This window comes from Aythya fuligula, chromosome 13, assembly GCF_009819795.1.
Source record: "Aythya fuligula isolate bAytFul2 chromosome 13, bAytFul2.pri, whole genome shotgun sequence".
In the NCBI taxonomy this organism is placed as follows: domain Eukaryota; kingdom Metazoa; phylum Chordata; class Aves; order Anseriformes; family Anatidae; genus Aythya; species Aythya fuligula.
Window position 1 is genome coordinate 7,763,552 of NC_045571.1, and position 12,996 is coordinate 7,776,547.

General features: G+C 39.1%; 1 protein-coding gene across 1 annotated transcript in view; it reads left to right on the top strand.

Annotated features, from left to right (window-relative positions):
- The window catches only part of TBC1D8B (TBC1 domain family member 8B), a 36,755-nt gene extending 23,759 nt beyond the window's left edge, over positions 1-12,996 (top strand). Inside the window, exons 11-21 of the mRNA XM_032196175.1 lie at positions 321-438; positions 1,134-1,419; positions 2,503-2,632; positions 6,086-6,184; positions 7,349-7,417; positions 7,625-7,865; positions 8,952-9,017; positions 9,321-9,404; positions 10,468-10,524; positions 10,819-10,916; positions 11,270-12,996. Of these exons, the coding sequence (XP_032052066.1) occupies positions 321-438; positions 1,134-1,419; positions 2,503-2,632; positions 6,086-6,184; positions 7,349-7,417; positions 7,625-7,865; positions 8,952-9,017; positions 9,321-9,404; positions 10,468-10,524; positions 10,819-10,916; positions 11,270-11,680 (1,659 nt within the window). The 3' untranslated portion in view covers positions 11,681-12,996. The remainder of the gene's footprint in view (positions 1-320; positions 439-1,133; positions 1,420-2,502; positions 2,633-6,085; positions 6,185-7,348; positions 7,418-7,624; positions 7,866-8,951; positions 9,018-9,320; positions 9,405-10,467; positions 10,525-10,818; positions 10,917-11,269) is intronic.

Below are 12,996 nucleotides of genomic sequence, written 5' to 3' on the forward strand. Positions count from 1 at the left end.
AGTTTACCATATCGGTATTGTGGCACCTCATAAAAATCAGTCAGAAATACGTAAAAGTTTCCTTCTCAGTGGTTCACCTGCATTGCTTATTTCATCCCACTGCGTGACATGAGCTATTTTTATGTAGTTTAAATGCTATGCTCTGTATTGAAAATGTAGAGGTACAAATACTACACTGGATAAGGCTGTAAGTTATCCCAACGCCCCTGAACACATGCTGTGAAATGTCATGAGAAGTATAAACTTTAACAAATGACAGAACAGTTGTCTTTTCACTGTCTTCTCATGTGAATGTTTCCTTCCCTGTTAAAACATTGCAGGCAATGAACATTTTGACATCAGTACTTCTGCTGTATGCTAAAGAGGAAGAAGCATTCTGGCTGTTGGTTGCTGTGTGTGAAAGGATGCTACCCGATTATTTCAATCGTCGAATCATTGGTAACATCAGTCTATCTTTTGGTCTGTCTAGAACTGAATATAAGCAATCATTCTGTGAGAACAAGTGTAAGGAATGAGCTGAAGCCTGAACAGTGCAGAGAAACTGTGGTGTTTGGTTCAGTATTTTAAAGTAGAAAATAGAAGTAACAGAACATCCCAAGATCCTCCATAAGAGAGTGTGGATGTGACTTTCAAATATTGTCGTTATTCTAGGGAAGTAGTGAAGTAGTCACTTAGACTATTACACAGTTCTTTCAGAATTGTAACTGCAGTTCATACTATTTATTGTAATTTACCCAGCTTAAATAAAAAGAAACAGAGTTACTCCAGGAGCAGACTTAGTCTTTGATCTGGTACTCAATGCTTGCAGCTTTAAATGCTAGAAGAAAATTGCATGTGAAGTTTCTGTCATTGCAGAGAGGGTATATCGACTGACAGGAGAATCATTAGCAGTAACCATGCACCCACAAGGGTGCTAATATACTTTGCAACGTGCAAGCCTCTGGACCCAGGTATAGAGTGCATAGCTTCCAGCACAGCGAACGGAGCCAGTGGTGCCATGCAGCTAGGTCTCTGCTTGTTTTTACATCAAAGTCGCACTAGGATAGGGGCTAGGTTTCTGGCCAGTGCTCTGAGAAAACTGTGCTTCTGTGTATTAAGATTTGGGTGGTGGTTTTGTTATCCTCTCCCTGCAGGTGCCTTGGTAGATCAGGCAGTGTTTGAGGAGCTCATCAGGGTTCATCTGCCTCAGTTGACAGACCACATGACGGACATGACTTTTTTCTCCTCGGTCTCTCTCTCCTGGTTCCTTACCCTTTTTATCAGTGTGCTGCCTATTGAAAGTGCAGTCAATGTGGTGGACTGTTTCTTCTATGATGGAATAAAGGCAATCTTGCAGCTGGGTCTCGCAGTGCTGGAATACAACATGGAGAAGTTGCTGACTTGTAAGGATGATGCAGAAGCTGTGACTGTGCTCAACAGGTATCAGTGCAACTGCTGTTCTTACAGGCAGTGTAGCAGCTGCTGTAATTTCAAACAGATATGTCATTTCCTCTGAAAATCCCATCTTCTCTTTATGTTTGTCATATGTTGCATGTTTGAGTGGGGTAGGAACTAATGAGAAAAACGAGGAATTAATGGGAATTAATGAGGAAAATGTAATTTTTACTTTATGATGCCATGCAGCCTGATATTTATTGTGAAACCTAACTGTGCTCATTAAAATTTTTAGCACTTAATAGCAATAAGAGCACGTTCAGCCAGTTTCTAATTTATTAAAATTTAAAATAGGAGTAAAATTTTAATTTTCACTTGAACCAAACAAGCTGCTGCTTCCACTTGACACTCAAGCTTTTGATGATTATTGTGAACTCTTTGTGAACTCTGACTTTCAACACTTTATCCGGCTGCAACATTTCCATTGCACGGTAAATCCAGCCTGCAGCATTCTGATGGTTGTAAAAAATAATGACGGTAGTTTGCCTCGCCTCAAGAAAAAGGAAGCTATTACTCCATAGATGTTTTTCTCTGCTTTCTCAGTGTTGGCAAAGGAACTGGCTAACCTCTGTAATGGAACTGTTTAGTCTGGTTTTGTAGGTGCAATGAAGAGTGCAGATCAGGCACGTCCTGGTTTGTGCATCTGAGGGAATTAAAATTGCCTCAGTTGCAGTTCAGCCTAAGCATCCATTCCTCTCTCCCAGTTACGTGGTACATTGCTGCTAGGTGGATTAGAGAACCGGGAGAAAGCCAAGTGAAAGGGAGCTCGAGGGGTCTCTAATTTAACTTCCCACTCCAGAAAAGACTACTGCTAGGTCACGTCAGCCATGTTACTGCCTAGCTGGGTCTTAAAAGCTTCAAGGCTAGAGGCTCTGCAACCTTCTTTGGGTAGCCAGTTCCCTTGTTTGTGTGTCTGTGCTATTGTTACAGCATATTGGTGCTATTCATGGTGATATTCTTTCATTTTTTCCATTCTTTGCTTACTTTTTTCTTCAGTAGATGCTGATGTTATCCTTGTGTTGTGATAATCTGCTTCCTGCTGATATCTTGTGTGTTTCCTTCACGCAGGTTTTTTGACAGCGTCACCAACAAAGACAGTCCTTTGCCTCCAGCTGTGCAGCAGGGCGCCAACCTCAGCGATACGAAGAGTGACCACCCAAAAGTGGACATTACTGATTTGATCCGAGAGTCAAACGAAGTATGTGTTCTTGTGGGTAAGGTTTTGCATCCCTTGCAGTGTTTACATTATTGCGTGGGCTGGCTACATACCAAATAGAAAACCTCTCTAGATTGGTAGGAATTAGGCTCTGCGTTTTCCTAAGTCTTGCTGAAAACCTTGTAGGTTATGGGATAGGTTTGTTTTGTTTTGTATTTGTTTATTCTTTTAACTGCCTGGAATGTGTTTGCTAGGCTGTCCTGAGTGCAGTTCCCTGGTTTCATCACAGGTCACGTATTGCTGTCCACTCTGTCGGCTAAACGACAAAGAGTGCATGGGAGAAGCAGCCCTTGCATTTACTGATTTGAGACTGATTACTTTACATTGCAGATGGTGGTAACATTTGGCATACTGGGCAGTGCAGGAAACTGTGTGCTTGTGTAGTTTATTGCACTGATGAAACGGATGTTTTGAGGTGTGTTGGGTGAGGAAGACAAATTATGGTATTTTAACACTTCCTTTGAGTTTGCTACTTTTGATTTCTGCAACGTTCTAGCTTCTTAGGTCTATAACGGGGAGGAAGTGGCTTCTCATTCTTATTTTGTCCTCAGATTTTCATCAGGCAGTTCCTTCCTTGGCATGATTTAGATCAGGGCATTAATCCATTGTAGATAGGTTTCTCTTTAGCCAATGCAAAATGAAAAGTAAGCTGATAGAAAAGATAGGTTAGTGGTTTGATTTTTATTTTTTTTTCTATTAGCTGGCTTCTTTTATCTGTATGATGCTTTTCTGACTCTCATTCATATGTTTCCAGTGAAAGAGCCACAGTGCATCTCTTTAGGAAAAATGTTGCACCATTCACTCAAAAAAGATTAGCTAGCTATTATTTCTATAATTAAAGAATGGTGTCTCTCTTTTATTTTTATTTTTATTTTTATTTTTATTTTTATTTTTATTTTTATTTTTATTTTTATTTTTATTTTTATTTTTATTTTTATTTTTATTTTTATTTTTATTTTTATTTTTTACCTGAGAAGAGGGCTTTGCTTTTAGTGGAGTGAACAAAGCCAAGAAACAGAAATTCAAGATCTCTTGGAGTGTCTTTATAGTATTAGGTTAATTATACAAAATGTCACTATTTCTGCTGTCACTGTTGTTTCACAAGAATGTTATACCGAAGAATCACTTTAAGACTCTTATAAGAAGTAGTGCAAACTATTACAGGTCTTTCTTGCCATGGTGAGGTCTCAAAGTATGAGCATGAATACTTACGGAATGAAGAATAGATGTGGTAAATAACGAAGTGCTGGATGTTACGTTCTGAAGTGTAAGCTGAAGTTTTCACGGAGAGAGAATAATTACTGACAGACAGAGAAAGCAAAAGGAACTCGCTTTCTTTTTCTCCTGTTGTTTTAGTCAGGTGACTGGACCAAAATGGTAATAGTGTCTTGATTAGGTATGGCTTCTGAAAATTGATTTGGGCAGATCTTTGAATGTGAATCTTCCACTTTGAAGCTGACAGTCCTGCTCCCAGGCCTTTATCCCTATTTTTATCTCATGGCCCCTTTTTGGCTGTAACCTTGGATCTTCAGATGAAACTGAATTTTGTCAGTGCTGGTAAGTGTTGCAACCCTTTGTTTGAGAATTGCTGATACAAAGTGAGAGTCAATTTCTCACTTCCCTTTTAGACCAGACAGTTCATTTCAACACAGTTCAGTTCTGGTATAGGGTTTTATTTTCATATGACTGTTGAATTCACATTGAACAAATTTTGAAATGGGAAGATTGCTGCAATGGAGAGTTGTCCCTCTGCAGACAGGTCTAGTTACTAATCATGAATAAGTGACCAGAGATGTTCTTTGTGGTACTGTTGCTTCATGTAGGTATTCAGAAACAGATGAGACTAAATGAAAAAATATGGAGTCAAAGCTTAAAATTACGTTCAGCTTTATGTCGTTAGGACTCAGGTACAAACACAAGCTTTATTCTTTTCTAGTCTAATCAGGTATGAAGAAGTCATGCTTAACTGGTGAATGGAAATATGAATTTATCACACTTACCCAGAGTTAGTTTATACATCTTGTTTATATTCTTAGTGAGGTCGTTGCACAATGCCAGTGTCTGGATGTCAGATTAGTGAATGCATTGTGACTCAAAGATGCAATTCCTCTGTTTCCCTTTTGTTTCATGACAGAAATATGCTGCTAGGGGTCTTCACACACAGAACTACAGTTCTGGAAAAGAACTGCAGAGTTCATCCAGTTCAGCTTCCTCTCCAGGGTACACCCCGATCATCCTTTAAAAATGTCTAATATGAAAACGTTGGCAAAGAGAACCTGCAACAACTTTAGCCCATTGTAGTTTTTATGTACCTTTAACTGCAAAATATCCTAATATCCAGTATAACTCATCTTAGGTGCTCATAAAGAGCTGTTGAGGAAAATCAATTGCATCTTTCTCTGCAAATCCTTGTTGCTATTAAATTGTTATTCATCTCTTACCAATTCAGCTCTGGTTTCTTCTTTTTCTAGATTCAGTATGAACAGTTCCTTCAACCTTTCTTCAAAATGCATATGTTCAGATTCTTTTTATGACTGTTGAAGTCTTTCATACCTTATTTAAAGTGCACTGTAAAAAATGGGAGTAAAACACTGTTAAAACTTCTGAAAGTCCTGCCTAGTTTGGTAGTTTATCACCAATTTGCTCTCCAAGTCTGGTCTTAGAACCAGTTGTGCACATGGTTCCTGGTGACGGTGGTTACACTGTCTTCCTAGCTCCATGCATTGCTGAAGAGTGTCAAAAACCGTATAGAAGTAAAGATGTATCATACCCACTGTTTCAGTTCTATATATTAGGCTGAATTTTTCTCACAGGAGAAAATAAAATTGATTTGACATGATTTTGGTTAAGAGTATTGGCCAATATTGATTATTTTACCTGTTTCTATTTAGATTTTAATTGTTTGATAATTTATTCTAGGATTTCTCTGGGAATTTTCTTCTAGTTTTTGCTTACTTTCCTACCCTTTTTAAAGGTAAATGTATTTATTCTACTCAAATCCTTAGACACCTTCCCTGTCCTTTAGACATCGAAGAGTTAGCTAGGGATGGTTCAGAAATTAACTTCACTCTAGTGAACTTCAAGCCTGACAATGTGTACATATTTTTCTTTTATACCCTGCAGTGCTAGTCACCACGTGATAGCAAAGTTGTATATAGAGCCAACACACAGTAAAATCCTTTCCTTCGCCTTCCCTTACAGTGAACTAATCCATAGTTTCTTCTTTCCTTGTCACGCTTTTAAACACCCACCCTTTCGAAAGTTACACTGTTCAGGGTGAATCATGGTGTGATAATAAATGATTCTTTGCTCAGAGCTCCTGCTGTCGTCTTTGTGTCCCTACCTGTATTGTATTTAGATGCAGAAAAGACATAAATATCTGCTTAGATTTATCTAGCAACGGTTGATTTCATAGAACTATGCTTTTCTTCATAGAGATATGGTGATATTCGATATGAGGACGTTGAGAGTATGCGCTGCAGAAACAGGCTTTATGTGATCCAGACATTAGAAGCTACAACTAAGCAGAATGTGGTGAGTGACTTAAAGAACTAAACCCTTCCCTCTGCTAAAATTCCTTCTCTCTTGGAAAATTTTGAAAAAAAGCTACACTTTTAAGGCCAAATAAATCATTGTTTAGGGTGAAATCCCTCTCGTCTGCAGGGTATCTGTGAAGTGAGGTTTGGGTTGTGATGTTTTCAGTCTGTCAGTCACAGCATGACCTTCTGCTCTCATTACAAGTACTGTCATCACAGATAGTTTCTAAAGGCTGCCATCTCTCTGACACTTGCATTGATTGGAGCAGGCTGACCTATATTTCTTTCTGCTGTTCTTGAATTGTTAATGCATTTTTCTGTGAGACCTAATGCTGTAGTAAAACAATCAATCACTTGCATTTTTGCTCTCCAAAGCAATCCCAAATGTCACTGAATGCACTGCCTTCAATAAGGGTTGCTTCTTGTGTCTGTGGTGTGTGTGGAGGTGTGGTAATGAGTGTGTGGTGCGGCAGCTCTTCAGCTACTAACACCATCCTTTCAGCTCAGACCCCTGAATGAAGGTAGAGGTTACAGGGTGCTTCCTTTGTTTGCCTGTTTTTTGTTTTCTTCAGTGGCGTATTTGCAATAACTGGTGATAAGACTAGACTACTTAAACAAGCAGTGCTTTTTTTCTCTAGTAGAGGTGGCTTGCACCAACTGATACTAAATGCTGTTTGTTGAGCTAAGATGATAGCTGTTGTATTTCATTTTACAAAACGTACATCTTGTGAAGATGGATATAGATCTTGTTTGAAAATGTTGTTGTTGTTGTTTTTTTTCCTTTAAAAAAATGGGGATTCAGCTTCACTGGTAAGGGCTGAATGTCCATTGTAACAGAAGGTAAATGTTACTTCATTATAAATGATCTGGCATTCAAGTTTTATCTCATGAGTTTCATAGTGTAGGCTCAATATATGCAAATGATATGAGTAGCTTCAAGGTCTCTTTTCAGAGAGAAATTGTTTTTTCCGGTCATGTCCTTCCAATCATCTTCTGATTGTTTTTAAGAAATAACCCTATTCTTACTCCTAATTGGTTACATGCCAAAACCTGGAATATTCAAACTGTATTTTTTAAATGTAAGGTTAAATCTTGTGGATATTTTATGGGCTTATTCCAAAAAGAAAAGACTCATTAACTATTTTTCTTTATTTTGTTTCAGCTACGTGTTGTGTCCCAGGATGTAAAATTCAGTCCTAGTGATCTTGACGAGCTTTACGACTTATTCAAGGTAGTGTGCCGCCTTCCTCGCTTCGCAAACATGTATGTTAATGGTGAGCTGTATGATGGCTGTGAAACAGTTTTAACAAATTGAGGAGAAAGCTAGATTCAGTGTATTTTTTTACACGTACACAAATTAAATAGCTAACTCCCCACATCTTTTACCCAGATAAATAGTTGTTCCATCCAGTTAAATGATTTTACCTTTTCTTTGCAGAAGGAGCACTTTCTTTCCTGTTACTGGAATGTGAATAGTCCTGTTTTGCAACACCACGATGCCAGCCTACCTTATCTTGAGCAGTATCGAATTGATTGCCAGCAGTTCAGGGTTCTCTGTCATCTCTTAAGTCCCTGGTCACACTGTGCAAACAGAGACTCGCTTGCATTGTGGACGTTCAGACTGATGGATGAGAGCTCTGATGGCCTTATAAACTTCAAGCAATTTGCCTGTGTTCTTGGTAAGAGAACAGTACATATGTAGCACGTTCACAAGGGAACTCCATCTTGGAAATAGTCCTCGGTGTTATCACCTTCCATACACGAGATAAGGAGCCTAAGGAGGCTATCCTCTTAATGTAGGGTCAAATTGTCTTGCCTTTATCTTGGGGCATTAAATGCAAAGATGTGAAATGGCAAGTCAGATGCTCAAAGTATATTTATAAACTTCAGAGTGGGAGCTGTGTTCTTTAGGTGAATGAAAAAGGCTTTAAATTGCAGAACTGTGCGCTCATTTTCTTATCTGTATTTCACTGTGAAATAGTTGACACAAAGCTTTATAAATTAGGAACTTCTCTGAAATGTTAATCCCATGGAGAGCAATCTCCTGTTTGAGATGAAATTTAAATATAGCTTTGCCATCAAAATACCAGAAAATTAGGAAAGGGCACGACCTCATTGCACAACCTGTTTGGTTGATGATAAATGCTTCCTCGCACTGAAAGCCTACTCATATCAGATCATGTAAGATAAACAGTGCTTTATATCCCTGGGCAACTGAAAGTTTTCTGGAGTTAGTGCTCTATTCTTTTCATCTAGTTTTCAAAGTGCTATTGTTTACATGGTGGTTTTACCCTGCTGGGCAGTTAAAGTCTGCCACAACAGCTCTCTCACTCCCTCTCCTCAAAAGAGAAGAAAATATGATGGAAAGAAAAAGGCTCAAAGGTTGAGGTGAGGATAATTTAAGGGGGAAAGAAAGAAGGGAAAAACAAGCAAAAGCTGTGAGTTAGCAAAGAGGGGAAAAATACAGTTATTCTTCACTTCATATCACTTCATATCAATGAGCCATGCTCAGATGTGTCCTGGGAAGCAGGGCCTCAATATGTGGGATGGTGTGCTAAAATATTTTGGTGTTCTTGCCTCAGTGTAGGCAAACCTCAGGCTTAGCTGCAGCTCATACTTCCTTAAGCATCATCTCTAATCATACTCCACGGAAGACAGAATACGTGTCCCGTTCTGACATCCTTGGGTTGTATTTGTTTAGGTTAAGAGGGTATTTTAAAGCTGGGTCCAGTTGAATAACCTTGGTTGCCTCTTTCCTCCAATAGATACCATGTACAACGGAAGTTTCACAGACAAACTCAAGTTTCTTTTTAAGTTGCACATTCCTCCAGGTGAGTGAGAGATGGTAGCATTTGGGAAGGGCTGTTCCTGGCTTTTATCATCTTTGCATGATTTTAATTTAAGCTTCGCTTTCCTTCCTGTTCTCACTAGCCCTGGTTACAGTACAGTCCATAGCTGTAATACAGATGTGTATTTTTTCCAGAGTGATACATTCTTTGGGGAGGACTTAATCTACTCAAACACACTTTCTGTTTTGTTCATAGGAACAATATGTACAAAGCTTTTGCTTTTTCCTCCCTGCTTTGTTAATGCTTGGGAACCCTAAAAACACTTCATTCACTTATTTATTTCAGCTTTTACTGAAGTAGAATCTATAAGCCCTTCCAAAGGTGGTGATCTTTCAAAAGAAGAACTGATCCACTTCAGTCAACTCAGTGGTAAGTGTCGGAGTGTGTGACTTTGCCTGCAGAATTTGGGAAGGACTTCATTAATTTTCCTGTAGTGCATAATGGAGATCTTTCTTCTGAAAGCCTCCAAAAGCTGTTTTGAATTCTAGCAAATCGCGTCCTTGTTAACAAGAATCCTCTTTGAAGATCTTCTGGAGACAGTTACGTTGCCATATGAAGCAGTGCAGAATTTGAGGATAGCCATCTTTCTTCACAGCAGTTTTTTCTGTAGCAGCACATGGGTTAATTATCATAACCAGCTGTGTGGGGTGGTGCATCCAGGCATCAGTAACAGGCCATTTCATTGGCAGCCATATAAAGAACAGAGATGTTCCCTGCCCTGAATTGGTTATGTCTGATGATTGAACTCAAAGGCCCCAAATGTTTACGTGGAAATAGAGGAGTATATTTGGTCAGCATTTCTCAGCATAGGAGGCAGCCTTTCTGTTGCAATAGTCATTAAAATGATGACCATTGCAGTTTTGTATTCAAGGCATAAAGGCATATTTCCTGCCTCAAGAAATTTATTAATGTAATATCCATGTCCTCCATTATTTTGAGGTACTTAAGGGTTTCATAATCTTTTGCTGTCATTTTAAATCCACTAAGGTGTGTATGTGTGTGTGTATTTTTTAAATGTGGGGTTTAAACTTATGGAGTTAACAAAATACTACATTTGGAAAGCTGTTTGTTTTTACATCTTTGGAGGAGATATCCTTTCTGGTTTTTAGAAACTATCTAAAAGTACTTTATCTGTAGTATGGTGGCACTGTCCTCACTGTTGTTCAAGACATGGAGCACAAAATATTATCCACTTGATACAGCTGGTTTTAGCTTTTTCATGATCTCCAATCTCATGGTGCCTTTTATTTTTTTTTTTTTATTTTTATTTTTTAGAAATATGTGTATATCTTACCGTGTGCTTTTTTGGCCTAATCTGTGTTGAAAACATGGGGGTCTTGCTCCTTAAGGAAAGATTTTTTGATAAAGGAAGTGAAGCACTGGTCCTCCTTTCTTGAAGTAGTAACTTTTCTTTTCTTCTCTGAAACTCTAGTTTCATCTACTGGGGATAATCTTGAAAGTAATGCTTTGAAGAGCAGCCCGGAAAAAGGTAGAGAATCCTGGAAACGCTTGGTAGTAACTTGATAAAGTGGGAGTATAGCTGGGAAAGTGTGTGCTGAAAAAGTACGCTGATCTTAGCATAATGCTAATGTTATATACACTTTTATAAGTGTATTCCTCGGGGAGGAGGGGCATGTAATGTAAATCCTGATCCTGTATAGTTTTTGGTCCTACTACTCTGTTGAGAAAGAATGACATGGAGGATACAATTGTTTTGCTCTTCATCCCCCATGTAAACTCTTAGTTCTTGTTTGCTCACTCTTTTTTTCTTTTTGTCAAATAGGGAAGGGGAAAGTTGATATTCAGGCATATCTGAAGCAATGGCAAGATGAACTTCTTAAAAAAGAAGAAAACATCAAGGATCTGCCAAGAATGAATCAGGTAAAACAGTCTGTGTCAGAGAATTACAGAAGTCTGGTTTTGATTGCTGTATCTCTTTTTAAGTTCTGTTAGTATTTTTCTAAAGGATTCCTAGGATCCCTTAAATTTCAGGCTTTCACATTAACCATAGACTGTGTTTTTCTAAATTCCTGTAACATAAGCTTACTGTAAACTGCAAGAGAGGGGCTTCCAGACGCACAGTTTTATCAGGGCTGGTCCAGGCCCGTACTGTTAGTAGAGCAGTTGTTATCAGGTGCCTAGCAGAAGCAAGTGCTGGATTGAGATCATGGTGTGGAGTGAGAAATGAGAGTTGTGTGCTGTTCTCTAAATAGTCTCCTCTGTTACCTGTGTAGTCTCAGTTCATCCAGTTCTCAAAAACCCTTTACAATCTATTCCACGGGGATCCTGAGGAGGAGCTGTTGTACCGGGCTATAGCAGTGGTTACCAGCCTCCTGCTGAAAATGGAAGAAGTTGGGAGAAGACTGCAAGGTCCCATGTCACCAGTCAAAAGTGCGGCTGCTGTTACAGAGGTTTCTGCTGAAAGCCTCCAAAAAGGGCCGGAGGAAGGCAGCTCTGAGCAGACTGAAGGCGGTAGGGCACAGAGTTTGAAAGGGAACCATGAATGGTCCTTTGCCTTTGAACAGATCCTGGCATCCTTATTAAATGAGCCAGCCTTTGTGAGATTTTTTGAGAAACCTCACGAGATAAAAGCTAAAATAGAGAGTGCTAAAAATTTGCAACTTAAAGCAAGAACCAGAGTGTAATTTGCTTTATCTTTGACTCTGAGCTAACCACATAAAGCACTTGCAAATGAAGGTTGTTTCTATGGAAATTGAGTACGATGTTTACATAGGGAACGGGGTTTGAAGATTGAGCTTTAAATATCAGATTACTGGTATTCTTTGATGTAAATAAAAATAGTTTGAAGCACAATCACTTTCTTGCATTGTTCATAAGTTTCAGCCCAAGCAGGGGCTGAAGGATAAACTGTCTTTACCATGTTATTAAAATATGCAACATTGCTAGAAAACACTAGGCGTGACCTATGACAAACCTTTCTGAATGACAGCTGTTACAGTGCGTGCTCTGCAGGTTCATTTCTATTACTGGGATAAATGTAATGACTTCCAGACATTTTCCACTTAAAATGAGTTATCAACAGCTAAGAGGTTGACTTCCAGGTTAGTTGCGTAATTTCCAAGTCTGCATGTGGACTGGGATCAAAAGCAGGGTGAAGACTGAGAACACAGGTTTGAACTGGTAGCTGTGGTGGGCACAAGAGCCTGAGGTTAGGAAATAAAAGTTGTCCTGCTTACTATTCCCCTGCTTTGGTGTCACCGATGGTCATGGCTATTGCAGATTCCAGTCCCTCATTGCCAGTTTTCACACAGCATTCTTGCAGCCCACGTATCAGCTTTTGCAGTGTGGCCTGTAAAACTAATTTCCTATTTTTCTAGCTCAGCCTGTATTTGTGATTTCTTTCCCATTCTCATATCAATCCTCCTTCAGGACAGATGAAAGGACATAAGGTGCTTGGTCATCCAGGATGCACACAGATGCAGAGGCTAGTAGTATAGGTTGTTGAAATCAAGGGAGAACAGTGGCTAAATCTGTCTGACCACATGGTGGTTGTCATTTATCTTCCAAGAGGAGCCATTGTTGACATCTTAGGAGCATGTTGATGAAACGTATAGTTTTCTTTGTGTTTGGAGTGCCCAAGGACAGACCATCCTTAGCTGCTTCTTAGTTAGCTGAATGTGACCATGGAACTGCTACAGACAGATTGCAGTTGCTCCTTTTTCTACCCTGAGTCCACACCTCAAACTAGTGATTATTATTTCATTTTTATAGCTCTTTGGATTGTTGCTGTTGTAATTTTCTATCTGCCAGGACTAATGGCAACAGCAAACCCTCTAGAATCCAAATTGGAATTCTTAATAAATAAATAAAGATAGAGTAAACATCCTGGGCAGGTAAGCCCTGCCAGTGTTCATGCTTATGGGTGTTGACCTTGAACCTTAGGTAGCTTGTGCTAGAATGGGTTTAGAGAAGGAGGGGAAGAGCTTGTATTTTAACAACA